The sequence below is a fragment of the Vicia villosa genome, linkage group LG3 (genome assembly GCF_029867415.1).
Source record: "Vicia villosa cultivar HV-30 ecotype Madison, WI linkage group LG3, Vvil1.0, whole genome shotgun sequence".
Classification (NCBI taxonomy): Eukaryota; Viridiplantae; Streptophyta; class Magnoliopsida; order Fabales; family Fabaceae; genus Vicia; species Vicia villosa.
The window spans coordinates 42,736,772-42,750,432 of record NC_081182.1 but is presented as its reverse complement, the minus strand read 5'-3'; the positions used below and the strand labels follow the sequence as shown (position 1 = coordinate 42,750,432).

Sequence of the window (13,661 nt, the reverse complement as noted above, 5' to 3'; positions counted from 1 at the left end):
GGAAATGGGTATGAAATCCCCTAAGTGAGAAGGGGAATTAACCTTTGGAAGTAATGTAACAAAGAAAGAGGAAAAACTACGGGGAAGAATGGCAAAGTGATGGAACTGAGCAAACATAACCCCAAGATCATTTCTAAAGAGGGGGGAGAAACCTCTTTAAAAAGGATAAGTTGAACCCTTCAGGGCCAGGACTCTAGTTACCATCAAAAAGAGCAACGACACGATCAATCTCGGATAAGAAAAAAGGGGCGGTTAGGCTAACGTTATCCTCTTCAGAAATAGAACGGAAGAAGACCCCATATAAACGAGGACGGTCACCATAGGGTTCTCTAAAGTGATTAGAAAAATGATCTACCACAACATGGAGAATCTCGGAGACCATTTCAACACAACCATCCCCAACCTTGAGAGCTAGGATAACATTCCTTCTACTCCTACTCTTAATATAAGCATGGAAAAAGCTCGCATTGACATATCCCTGCTTGAGTCACCTGGCCCTAGAGCTTTACAAAAGATGGGAATCCTTGGTCCGAAGAAGGGACCTAAGGTCCAAGGAAGCCTTACTCCTCGAAGCCACCTCCTTCTCAGACAAACCACCCTGCTCAACTTTCAAATCAAGCACACTCACCTTCTCCCTAAGAGACTCTATCTGGGAGTCAAGAAGACCAAACACATGATGGTTCCAAACTTTCAAAAACTATTTGACAGATTTAAGTTTCTCTTTTAGGAAAAAGGTTTTCTACCCCGAGGACAGGGAGCTAGACCAACTATCAGAAACTACCTCAGTTAATTGAGGATGACAGAGCTAATAGTTATTAAACCGGAAGAGTTTTGGCCCCCACAACTGGTTAGAATATTCGAGAATGATCGGACAATGATCGGAATCCCTATGAAGAACCAACTAGGGAGTAGTCCCCCCACAACTCTCACCAACCATCCGAAATAAGGATCATACCAAGACGACTAGCGACCCTACCTATAGGCCGGAACTAAGTGAAGCTCCTATCTAAAAGAGGGAGATCCCATAAATCCATATGGGAGATGAAATTACTAAACTCGACACAAAGCTAGTCCCTAGCTCTATACTCAAAAGAGTCATCACCAACCCTCTTAGAAGGGGAGAAATCATAATTAAAATCACCCAGGACACACCACATATCCCCCCAAGGGAGGCCTTCCTCAAAAGTAAACCTCTACAAAGAGCCCTATTTTCAATAACAATACACTAGAAATAGACATTAACGATGACACACAAGGTCTTGGAAACCCACCACTCAAGACAAACCCCAGGATAACCAGGACCCACAAAAGAGAACAAACAAGACCCTTTTGAGCTACACCAAATATAAAGAAGGCCACCAATATTACCAATAGACGGTGAAAAACTCCAATCGCAAAAAGGGTTCCCCTAAAGGGAATGAACCAAAGAGGTAAAGATATCAGAAAGTTTAGTCTCTTGAATTGCAAGAAACTCTAGAGACTTAGTAATAATGAGATCTCTAACCTTACTCTTTTCGATCCTACTACCCAACCCTCGGACATTAAATGACTCGATCAACATCGAGCACAACTCCTGGAAAGTCTAGTAGACCTCTACTGCCTATCTCTAGATTCAAAATCCTTGTTGCTTTCGTACTATCAAGCAAATTGAGAACCCTCAGAGATAAATGGATAAGACTTCGGTGACAAGAAAGATGAGCAACATCCAAACTTATGACAAGTTAAGCTCACGAGAACTCAGCCGTCCTCGAACAATGACCGGAGATACTTATATATATATATATATATATATATATATATATATATATATATATATATATATATATAGGAGACGACTCAAGTGAGAACAGTTGGTTATTATGAGAAATGAGAACAATGAATCACGACCATTAAATTTTGATTTTGTTGATTTTAATGAACTGGATTGGTTTCTCTTTCTATGTTGATTTAAAATAAATAGTAAGGATCATAGAAAGAGAAACCAATCCAGTCCATTAAAATCAACAAAATCAAAATTTAATGGTCGTGATTCATTGTTCTCATTTCTCATAATAACCAAGTGTTCTCACTTGAGTCGTCCCCTATATATATATATATATATATATATATATATATATATATATATATATATATATATATATATATATATATATATATAGAGAGAGAGAGAGAGGAGAGATCAAATTACACCCTTAAGTTACACTAATAGTTACACTCCTTTATGACCTTTGATTTTATTTTAATCTAACGGTTATTAAATGACTTTTGAACTCACATGATTATTACTAGAAATAGATTCTCCACTTTTGGTAATAAATAAACACATGATTCTTTTTAATATTTCTTAAAAAAAATAAGAATTCTCAAATATTTTTCATGATTCTTAATAAAAAATAGTTTCTTATTATTTTCAAAATAATATATTAAAAATTTGATTTTAATTTAAAACGAATTTTCATAAAATGATCACTTTATGTATATATTTTTGGATTTACAACATAATTATTATGCACATTACTTGTTAATAGATTTAAATCTTATATTAAAAATATTAAAGCAAAAATAAAATTAACGAGTCATGTGCATGATAATTATGTTCTAAATAAAAAATATATACATAAAGTGATGAAAAATCGTTTTAAATTAAAATCAAAATTTTAATATATTATTTTGAAAATAATAAAAAATTATTTTTTTATTAAGAATCATGAAAAATATTTGAGAATTCTGATTTTTTTTTAAGAAATATTAAAAAAGAATCATGTGTTTATTTATTACCAAAAGTGGAGGAATCTAATTCTAGTAATAATCATGTGAGTTTAAAAGTCATTTAATAACCGTTAGATTAAAATAAAATCAAAGGTCATAAAGGAGTGTAACTATTAGTGTAACTTAAGGGTGTAATTTGATCCCTCCTCATATATATATATATATATATATATATATATATATATATATATATATATATATATATATATATATATATATATATATATATATATATATATATATATATATATATATATATATATATATATATATATATATATATATATATATATTCACTGTAGAAATTATTATTCAGCAGCTACTTTTTAGTTCATTCAATAATTTCTTCGAAAATGAAATTATTATGTAAGGCCTAGCTAAACCACTAGATACAGTACAAACAAAGAACACATATTATGGGTAAATTTTCTCAACACTATAGATACAAATGACTACAATGGTCCACATACTTTTGAGCATACAAAATATGAAGTTAATCACAAATGTTAATTATGCCATTAATTCAAGAGATGATGACAATATTATAAGGTTGGTAATCAGCAGAAATATTTGAAAAGAAAAAAAAGGTAGATATGTATGTGGGTTGGTTTCAAGTTTTGGGAAGTTAAATAACAAAAAGCATGTGAAAAAGGCAATAACCTTTTTTGATGCAAAAGTCAAATATTCCTCTCCATCATAATAAATCATAATCATATCTTCCCAGCAGAGGGATGTGTATGATAGATTTGCACTCAAGATTTATCATCATCATTGTCTTGTGATATTTGTTTTTCTTTTTTACACATTGTGCTAAAAAAGAGATCGTCTTTTACAATAAAAATGATATAAAAAGTAACCCTACAAAGTGAATAATTACCCGCTCTCTTTTTCACTTTATTTTTGAGATAATCAATAGTGAATTGATGAGTGATAATTTTGATTATGTATCCTTTTATCTATTATTGTGCACTCAACAGGTTTCACTTTTGCCCATGTTATAATTATTATCTATAGTGATGGAGGATTTTGCATGTAAGTTTCATATAGTTTTAAGGGCAAAGAGAGTAGAAATATAGCAACCTCCAACTTAGCCTTTTGTCTTGTATTGTTGACTTTCATTCTACAGTGAAACTCCACTAACTATAAAGAACATATACTTTCAAAATATTTATAGAACAATGCTTAAAGATTTTCATATTCAATCAAATATGACATAAAAATGAGTATGTTGTGTTTACAAGTCAATTTTATTAAACATAAATTAAATATATAAAATATAATATTAAAGTCTTTTTAAATTTTGCTAATCCATCATATATTAATATATCAATGAAGAATTATGAGAGGAATGATCAAACAATTTGGCAAACTAACTATTCTAATATACGGAGTAAAAGAGAAACATGCATTGGTGAAACTAAAACCTAAAAGTATTACGGTAGAATAAATATTTTTCAAACACTTCAAGTAAAGTAGTTAAATATAAGACAATCAACATACTTTCATATATTTTTCTTTGATATTTTTAATTTCATATATTTTTCTTTGATATTTTTAATTTCCTAACATTTAATGATGTGAATTTTTTAAAAAGAGTTCAAGGACTCTATACAATAATGTTGTGTCTCTTAGATAAATTGATATAATTTTAAAAAAAATATTATTTAATTAAAAAATTTATAAAAAAAATAGAAGACAAACGGACAACAAGCTATACCGCTACTTCTTTTTAAATGGTAAAATTTTATATATATATATATATATATATATATATATATATATATATATATATATATATATATATATATATATATTTTATTGTTATTATTATTATTATATCCTAAGAAAGAAAAGAAAGGAAAAGCAATCGAAAAGGGAAAGTTGAGCAACGTTATAAGATATATTTTCAAGCTACAAGTTAATTAATGGTGTAACCTCAACCAAAGTTCAAAAACAAACTCTCTCTATCCTGTTTCTTCAAAGAAAACCCTCTATCTACCACTTTTCTCTACCTTCTTCTTTTATCCATCTTCTCCAACTTTGGTTAGATCTAGAAATATAACTAGAGATTAGGTTGATATTACCATGATGTCTACAACCAATATTGCTAACCACCACAGTTTGTTTGATGAAGAACATCAAGATCATGAGATCCCTATGCAGATGGGATTCAATATTCCTTTCCCTCCAAACATGACTTTACCTCCTTTAGGTAATTGCCATGATCAATCTTTGAAAGGTATCAGTGCAATAATAACTCCTGAAGCTACAACGTTTGCTGAAACATTACTAGCAACACCTGTTCAAAAACAAAGAGAATTTGAAGATCTTGCTTCGGGTTTTGGTGGTGGAGTAGGCCAAAACCTTGACTTAAACAGATCCAGAATGAATTCATGGTGAGAAAATAGTCTGTCCGTGTCAGACACCAACACTTATTATTAGTATTACCGTAGAATTATTCATTTTTTAAAATTATTACTGGTGTCTACGTGTCTCGTGTCTGAGTTCTGTTTGGTGTGTCTGAGTCTGTGCTTCATAGATATCAATTATTAATCTATATGTTTTACCATTAACAAAGTTTATTGGATTTAGGGTATGGGGAGAAGTAAGTGATTGCTGGATGGGTAAAAGAAATAATGGAGGAGATGATCATAATCATATAGGGGTTTCAGCAGCTATAAAGATGAAGAAAATGAAAGGAAGAAGGAAGGTGAGGGAACCTAGGTTTTGCTTCAAAACAATGAGTGATGTAGATGTGTTGGATGATGGATACAAATGGAGGAAGTACGGACAGAAAGTGGTCAAGAACACTCAGCATCCCAGGTATTTCAAACTTTCTTTCTGTTTTGTTTGGCTTTTTGCTCTCTCTCTATCTCTCTCTCTCCACTTGCCTCATACTATTGTACTTCTCATTTTAGTGCTTAAGAGAGATATGAATACAATCATTTTACTTTGTTTTTTGGGAACAAAATATGTGTGAATTGAAAGAAGTTTTTGGACAATTAATGTTGAAAGTTAGGACTCTCAAATGGTAGTATGTATGTTATTTATTACAATGTGGAAAGTTTAGGAGTGTTATATGTTATACTAGTAGTATAATTGAGTACCAAGAAAGTTTCTACTTTACACTCATTGAAGATATATGATTGCTTTGCTATGGTTTCATTTCACTTATTATTTTGCTTTTGACCAATCGAGAGGAAACAGCCTAAATCGTTTGAAGAGTACATTTTTTTTTTAAAAAGTCCTTTAAAATTAAAACTAAATTTTTATCACTTTATCTTAGAAATTGTAAAGTGATTAGCCACAGTTATAAACATATATGTTATACCTATATTATATTTGAGGTAAGATTCTTAACGGATTATATCATATTAACACTAAATATTAACACTATTAAACTTGATGTTTAGATATAAATGATAGATGATTATGAAACTAACACTATTAAACTTGATGCTTAGATATAAATGATAGATGAGTATGAAATTCGATAGCAGATGGTCAAAAGAATTTCAAGCTTATTGTACTAGCTAGAGATAATACAATTTTACAAATTGATTTGTAGATGACAATTATCTCTATTTAAAATGATAACGGGTTGTATTTGGGTAGAATGATAACGGGTTGTATTTGAGTAGAATACTATAGTACTCGTCCTCATATTTAAAGTTTTAAAAAAATCCTTATATTCGAGTTCATACTTACATTTGTACCAACCCTTATATTCTTACAAGTATCCTATAAATACTTTAGTACCTCTTACAAATATATGTTATCTGCAGTTCTATTAAAAATAAATTTATCAATTAAAAAATATCATGTCATTTTTAATTTTTGATGAAATTAAAAAAACCAAAAATGTTACGGTAAAATTATGAAATAAATCAACACTTATATTAAAATTTGTAATGGTTTAATTATGATGTATTTTTTTAAAGAGATAGATATACATATTTAATATGATATAAATTAAAATATAAAATATACATTGTATGGGTATGGGACGAGTTGAGTACAAAAATATCCACATCTACACTCATATTTACTTATTTTAATGAGTAATTACATGTACGCATGCATCTGTACCCATTTTAAAAATTTTTACTTTATCTATATAAATATATACGTATATATATTTTTAGATATCCATATAATATTGATACAATTTCCATCACTATATATAGATGTGAAACTCTTTTAACACATAAGTAACATGACATAGACCATTTAATTTTAAACATCCTATGTTTACTCAAGAAAGATAAGATTTGTTTCATAAATAGACACTTACAACTTTAGCTCTCATTTTCTTTATCCTCAATGTCTATTGCAAATAGTTATATAATATTGTTTTGCACTAAGTTATATATATCTCTATCTTATGATATGTTTTGTATACGCTCTGGCCATATATAGAAGCTACTACCGTTGCACACAAGACACATGTCGAGTAAAGAAACGTGTAGAGCGACTAGCTGAAGATCCAAGAATGGTGATAACCACATATGAAGGAAGACATGCTCACTCTCCATCAAACGAACTTGAAGAATCACAAACTCAATCTGAACTTGCTAATTTCTTCTGGTAGCTACCTAACTAGCTCTACTAAACAACAACATAGTGTGTTTGTATGTTCTTAGAATATATGTGTCTTGAACTCTTGACTTTTTATGGTGTTTTATAAGAACTCAATGCAAATTATTTGTAAGTTGCAAACCGGTGTTGATTTGTAAATTTTCACCCATGAATGAGCAGTATCAATATTTGAATCGATAATGACAACTAGTGCTTATCACAAGGGAGCTATAGAACATAGACACATCTCCAGACTGTCTTGTTATGTTTATTTTTGAAGGAATTGTCTTGTCATGTGTTAGACAATGCATGCGTCTTAAACAACAATACCTAATGGACACGTATGATATCTTGTGTTTTAAGAATAATATATTTAATTTTTTAAAAATAAATTTAGATATTTTTTTCCTTAGCGAATTTTAATTTTTGTTCATGTAAATTTTTTTTGTCTGAGTTCATATATCTTATTTTTTATTGCATTTTAGTCCTTAAAACTAAAATTCACAGTAAAATTTGCTGATTTTCTGCGAATTTTTCTGCAAATTTTCCTACGAATTTTTGTTTTAGAAAATAAAACGAACGCGAAAGTAAAATATAGGAACTCAAACAAAAATAATTTACAGGAACGAAAATCAAAAACTCGCTAATTTACAGAGACCAAAAATGCATTTAACCCATAAATTTATATTTATATTTTAAGTTAATTAAAAATAATATTGTTGGGAAATAATCTATATTTAAAAGTATTTTTGATAATTGTTTTAAAAAATTATTTAAAAATATATTTTGCATTAAAATTTAAATTTATGTATGGAATGGGAAAAAAAATTAAATAACCAGGTTTTAAAAAAAATTATCAAAAAAATTACATTTTAAGAAAATTTACCAAAGTCTCTAGGTTTGGCAGCACACCATAGTATGCGCCAAACCAAATGGCGCCAACAGTAAAAAATTGGGTGTATGCGCCATTTCAAATAGCGCCAATGTACAACCCTAATTAGGGTAGCCATTTGAAATGGCGCCTATGTACAAGGGTTTACACATAGGAGCCACCAGTGCAGTAATAAGAAGGTTTCGAATGCCCTTACAGACACCATTCAAGAATTCCACAAGATTTGTTGTCATGTGGCCCCATTGTACGTCGTTGTCATAAGCCACAATCCATTTCTCCCTTGCAAGGTTATCAATCCAGCTTCCTGCATTCGAATTTGACAATACAATTTCACTCCGATAATGTTGGAATGTGGGTTGAGTTAACGCATATCGTACATTGACTTGTGTTTTCCGGAGGTGCCTGTCCTTAATCTCCCGCATGAAATTCTGGGCAATATGTCGAATACAGTATACATGTGTTGATGATGGGTGTTGCCAATCCATTAGCTGGATTGTTGTAAGCACTTCCAATGGAAGCATGCCTATTAGAGATTAAACAAAGATCAGGTTGAGGAGCAACATATTCTCGGAGATTCCTTAGAAAGAAACTCCAAGCCGCGACAGTTTCACCTTCCACTATTGCGAATGCTACTGGAAATATATTGATGTTTCCATCTTGTGCAACAACCATCAAGAGAGTTCCTTTGTATTTACCGTATAACCAAGTTCCATCGATTTGCAGTATCAATTTACAATATGAAAACCCTCGTATGCAAGGTTGGAACGCCCAGAAAAGGCGATGGAATATTCCATTTCCTTGGACACGGGTTCCATCTGGGGCATCCGGGCCATTTCAAATGGCTACCCTAATTAGGGTTGCACATTGGTGCCATTTGAAATGGCGTATACACCTAATTTTTGCACTATGGCGCCATTTGGTATGACTCCTACTCCAAAGAATCCTACCAAATCTGTACATTTTCTCAAAATATGATTTTTTTTGGTAATTTTTTTTTAAACCTACTTATTTAAATTTTTTTTTCATGAAATGGTGTATAGAAGTTTTACTTTAGAATTAATATCTTTTGAGAAAGTTGAAGTTTTTTATTTTGCCAAAGAAGGATGGATCCAGAATTTTCATTAAGTGGGGTTAAGTTCAACTTTTGTATACAAATCAAATAATGTAAATATTCATAAAAAGGTATATAAATATTATGCTCTAATTTTGTAAAGATTATCTAAATTAAAATTTTTTTAAAAGATGACTCTAATTATTATATCGGTGCATTTTCTACTTCATTAATATTGATTTTCTTTACAAATACTTTTCAATTTCTAACACAAAATATATATTCAAATATAATTACAAATATAAGATTAAAATTAAAAATATGAGACAAAAATATGAAATTACAGCACACAAAAATATGAAATTACAACATAATAATATAATATACATAAAAAAAATAAGAATGAAGAGATAAATTTATTTGAATTATGAATTTAATAGAAATACACCGGCAATATAGAGCAGTTTTACACTGTCAGTGAAATTCAAACCGTTAATTTTTATAAAAATTTGACTTTTTTTTTAAATCATATACAAAATATTTCTTTTTAACAAGGTCGTGATGTACTAACCGTGTAAAAAATTCTATATTAACAATGCAGTAACTTTAAGCTGTTGAATTATTGTCTTTCAACTGAACTTTGATAAAAGATGAAAATAATTAGATTTAAAAGTAGAAGATTAGTGAAGGAAAAAAATTAAAAGAAATAGTAGTGTGTAGAAGAAAGAAGAAGACAAATGAGTAGAAATGAAACCAATATATTATTGTACTATACTAACTGATTCTTAGTTAGAAAAAAAATATACAACTTCTCATATTCCCATGTCTTTATAATCCCATTTACTTAAAAAAATTAAAAATTAAATAATAAAGTAAAGTTAGTAGTCAATTTTATATTTCCTAAAATTTAAGGTAAATTAGTGGCATGGAAACAATAACTAATTTTATGTGAGCTCAACATATTAAAATTAGTTATTATTAATTTTAAAAAAATTCAAGTGGGGTCACTTGCACCCAAATTCAAGGGTGTTTACACAAAATTAGAGTATTTTTTACCGACTATCTCAAAATTATAGTCATTTTTAAATAGTTTTTAAATACTTTTGCAAGGGGAGTAAGTTTCTTTTAGAGAGAAAGAAAAGATAAGAAGATCTTTGGAGATTTTTTTAAGATGGAGAAATATTTTTAAACACGTGAGAGATTTGGGTTTCAAATGGATAGAAATTATGTGATGTTTTTATGATTATCTCTTGATTAAAACTCTTTATTGGTTGTGGATCAGAGAGTTGTTAATTTTCTCCAAAATAGATCATTTTAAATAAATTGAGTAAATAATTTTTTGTGTTGATTAGGGGTGGGAATAGGCCAGGCCGGTCTACAAGGGTCTATAGCCTAGCCTACTTAAGACCAGGTCAGGTCAGGCCTATTTGATAAAAAGGTCAGGCTTGGGCTTTTTTAAAAGCCTATTTAATAAAATAGGCCAGGCCTAGGCTATTAAAAAAGCCTATAAAGCCTTGTAGGCCGGCCTATATTTTCATATATATTAAAATTAGTCTAAATAGGTTGGCCTATATATGCATATATATTAGAAAAAACGTTAAATAGATTGGTCTATATATGCATATATATTAGAAAAAAATGCTAAATAGTTCGGTCTAAATGTTCATATATATATATATATATATATATATATATATATATATATATATATATATATATATATATATATATATATATATATATATATATATATATATATATATATATATATATATATATATATATATATATATATATATATATATATATATATATATATATATATATATGACCTATAAGGCTTCTTAAGTAATATGAATTAATTGAAAACATTAATAAGAAAGAGGCTTTTAAATAGGCTTTTAGGCCAGGTCAGGCTTTTAAAAAGGCCAGGTCAGGCTGAAAAAACGAGTCTATAGTAGGCCATAGGCCAGGCTCAGGCCTTGTAAATTTATCATAGGCCAGGCCCAGGCCTTATAAAGCCTAGCCTAGCCTAGCCTATTCCCACCCCTAGTGTTGATTTTAGTATTTTATTTTGTTCTTGTTATTGTGATTTTGCTTTCATATTAATTGATAAAATATCATTGTGTGGGACTGTTTAGAAAGGTTGCTTTTGTTCTTTGTCCCATATGTCTTTTTTTCGGGTGTTTAAATCCTTAATGTCACAACAAGGGGCGTGCACCGCAGAGTAAGAGATATAAGTTTATAAGTGATCACTATGGACTCTAAATGGGATATGGAAAAGATTTTTAGAGAGAATGATTTTGGATTATAGAAAGTGAAGATGCAAACCATCTTGATTCAACAAAAGTGTGCAAAAAAGTATCAAAAGGTGTGATCTTGATGCTCTGACAAGCCTAATAGAAATAGATAAGATCAAGAAGATGGATAAGGCTAGGAGTTCCATTGTCCTATGCCTAATAGATAAGGTATTGACGAAAGCCGCAAGGTAGAAGACCACAGAGGAAATATGGATCAAATTTGAATAATCAAATATGGGAAAGTCTTTGATGTGGATCTATGTATTTGCAAGTATAATCAAGAAATGATCCAGGATGGTGAAGCTTATGGATAGCAAGATACAAGTCAATCAATATATGCCTAGGTCTGACGATGACATGGTTTTAATGATGACAATACTTGAAGTCGAGAAAATTGCCAAAGGTAGCTCAAGCGGTCTAAGATGAACATGATTTGACTATGACACAGTTGATCAAATCATCCTCCCGAATCAAGTTAAAGACATTTGTTTAAAGTCAACACTATAGTCCAACGACTCTTAAGTGAAGATTTAAGATTTTTTATCACTGGTGGTTTAAACTTTCAATATCTCAGATGATGATAACTAACATGGAAATATCTTAAGCCTCTTCACACTCAAGGTTCTTGTGTGATGCTAAATTCAAAGATAATGATATCAAGAATTGATGCTTTAAAGTGTGAAAGAAAGGAAGTGTGAATACTCGCATGATCGTGTTTGTTTGAGTGAATAGTGTCTTGTAAAGACACAAGGTCTCTCTACTTTCTCCCAACAAATTAAGAAATATGTGCTAGTTGCACCGTTTGAACTAGAAAGAGTCGCACGATGTTTTAACCAAAAAACTTCTTTTGCAATTCACGTATTTCTGATTTTATGACCATTTTTTTTTGATGATTTCCATTTTAAATTGTTCTCCGAACTTTTTACGAATATGAGGTGATCGTAACACAATATATATAACTCGTGATTCATGTGATCCAATCTTCCTTGTGTAAGGAGGAAGCCCCCCAAAATGGGTGATCAAAAGATCGAATCACTATGCATATCTTGGTGGTCATTACTTAAAAATTTATTTTTGGTTTACTCCTCTCCTGTTATTTTTGACTATGAACCGAAATTGAACATTTGTCGAGACAACCTCTATTTTCACACATAGAACTATGCTAGCTGGTTTATCGTGGAATTTTCCATCTCAGTAGGAGATTTTCTAATAAATGGCTTAGTAGCCACATTAACACCGCTTTAGATTATTTTAGGTGTGAGTATTCCTTTAAACGATATAATCGTGTGATTTGTGGAAATTTATATGCCAAATTTCTCCATTTTTGGAATTATTATGGCTAAATCGCACATTCTCACACACACACACACACACCCACCAAAATCATTGAGAATTCTCTCATTTTTTAATTAAAATCACCAAAAAAAATTGAGAGCTGGCTAGTTGATTAGAAGCTTGACTGCTTGATTAGGAAGATTTTTCTATACTATCTAATCTAGTAGACTTATAGGCTAATAGATTAGATGATGTCTGATAGAGTCTTTAAGGGATTATGATTGTCTCACCAAAGATTGGTACGACTCTATCTCTAAATATTCCTTATGGGAAGCCACAATCGATTATTGGCATTGCCTAATCGATTAGGTCATTTATCTGTCCCATAGATTGTTTCCAAATTTACACCATTTCTTGGCCCATAAATAAAGAGTTTCTCTATCATTTAAAAACATCTAAAAAAGTGAAAAACTTAAATTTTCATTTCTCTCATCACCTCTTTAAATCATTATGGTTTTTCTCACATATTTTAGCCAAGGTGCTTTAAAATTGTTCTTGATTTTAAGTGAGGATATTGTTCTAGGTAAGGGTATAATTGTAAATTTGTTACGAGTAGATTTTTTTCTCTTGAGTAAATTATTATTATAGTGCGAGTTTGAAATTTTTTCTCATCACCACTTTGTTATGAAATGTAATAGTTGAAGTAGGGTTTGAAATTTCGATATTGGGGCAGTCGAAATTCTCTTGAATTATCTCTTGGACGAGCATTGTAACACCCTAACCCTAAACACGTAAT

The 13,661-nt window shown here is 30.2% G+C and overlaps 1 protein-coding gene across 1 annotated transcript; it reads left to right on the top strand.

Moving 5' to 3' along the window:
• The first annotated feature begins 4,709 nt into the window (after positions 1–4,709).
• On the top strand, positions 4,710–7,720 carry LOC131655538 (probable WRKY transcription factor 12). The gene is made up of 3 exons (XM_058925388.1): positions 4,710–5,165; positions 5,362–5,592; positions 7,189–7,720. Exons 1-3 carry the CDS (start codon positions 4,855–4,857, stop codon positions 7,358–7,360), a joined length of 714 nt encoding a protein of 237 aa, XP_058781371.1. The 5' UTR covers positions 4,710–4,854; the 3' UTR covers positions 7,361–7,720.
• Positions 7,721–13,661: the final 5,941 nt, after the last annotated feature.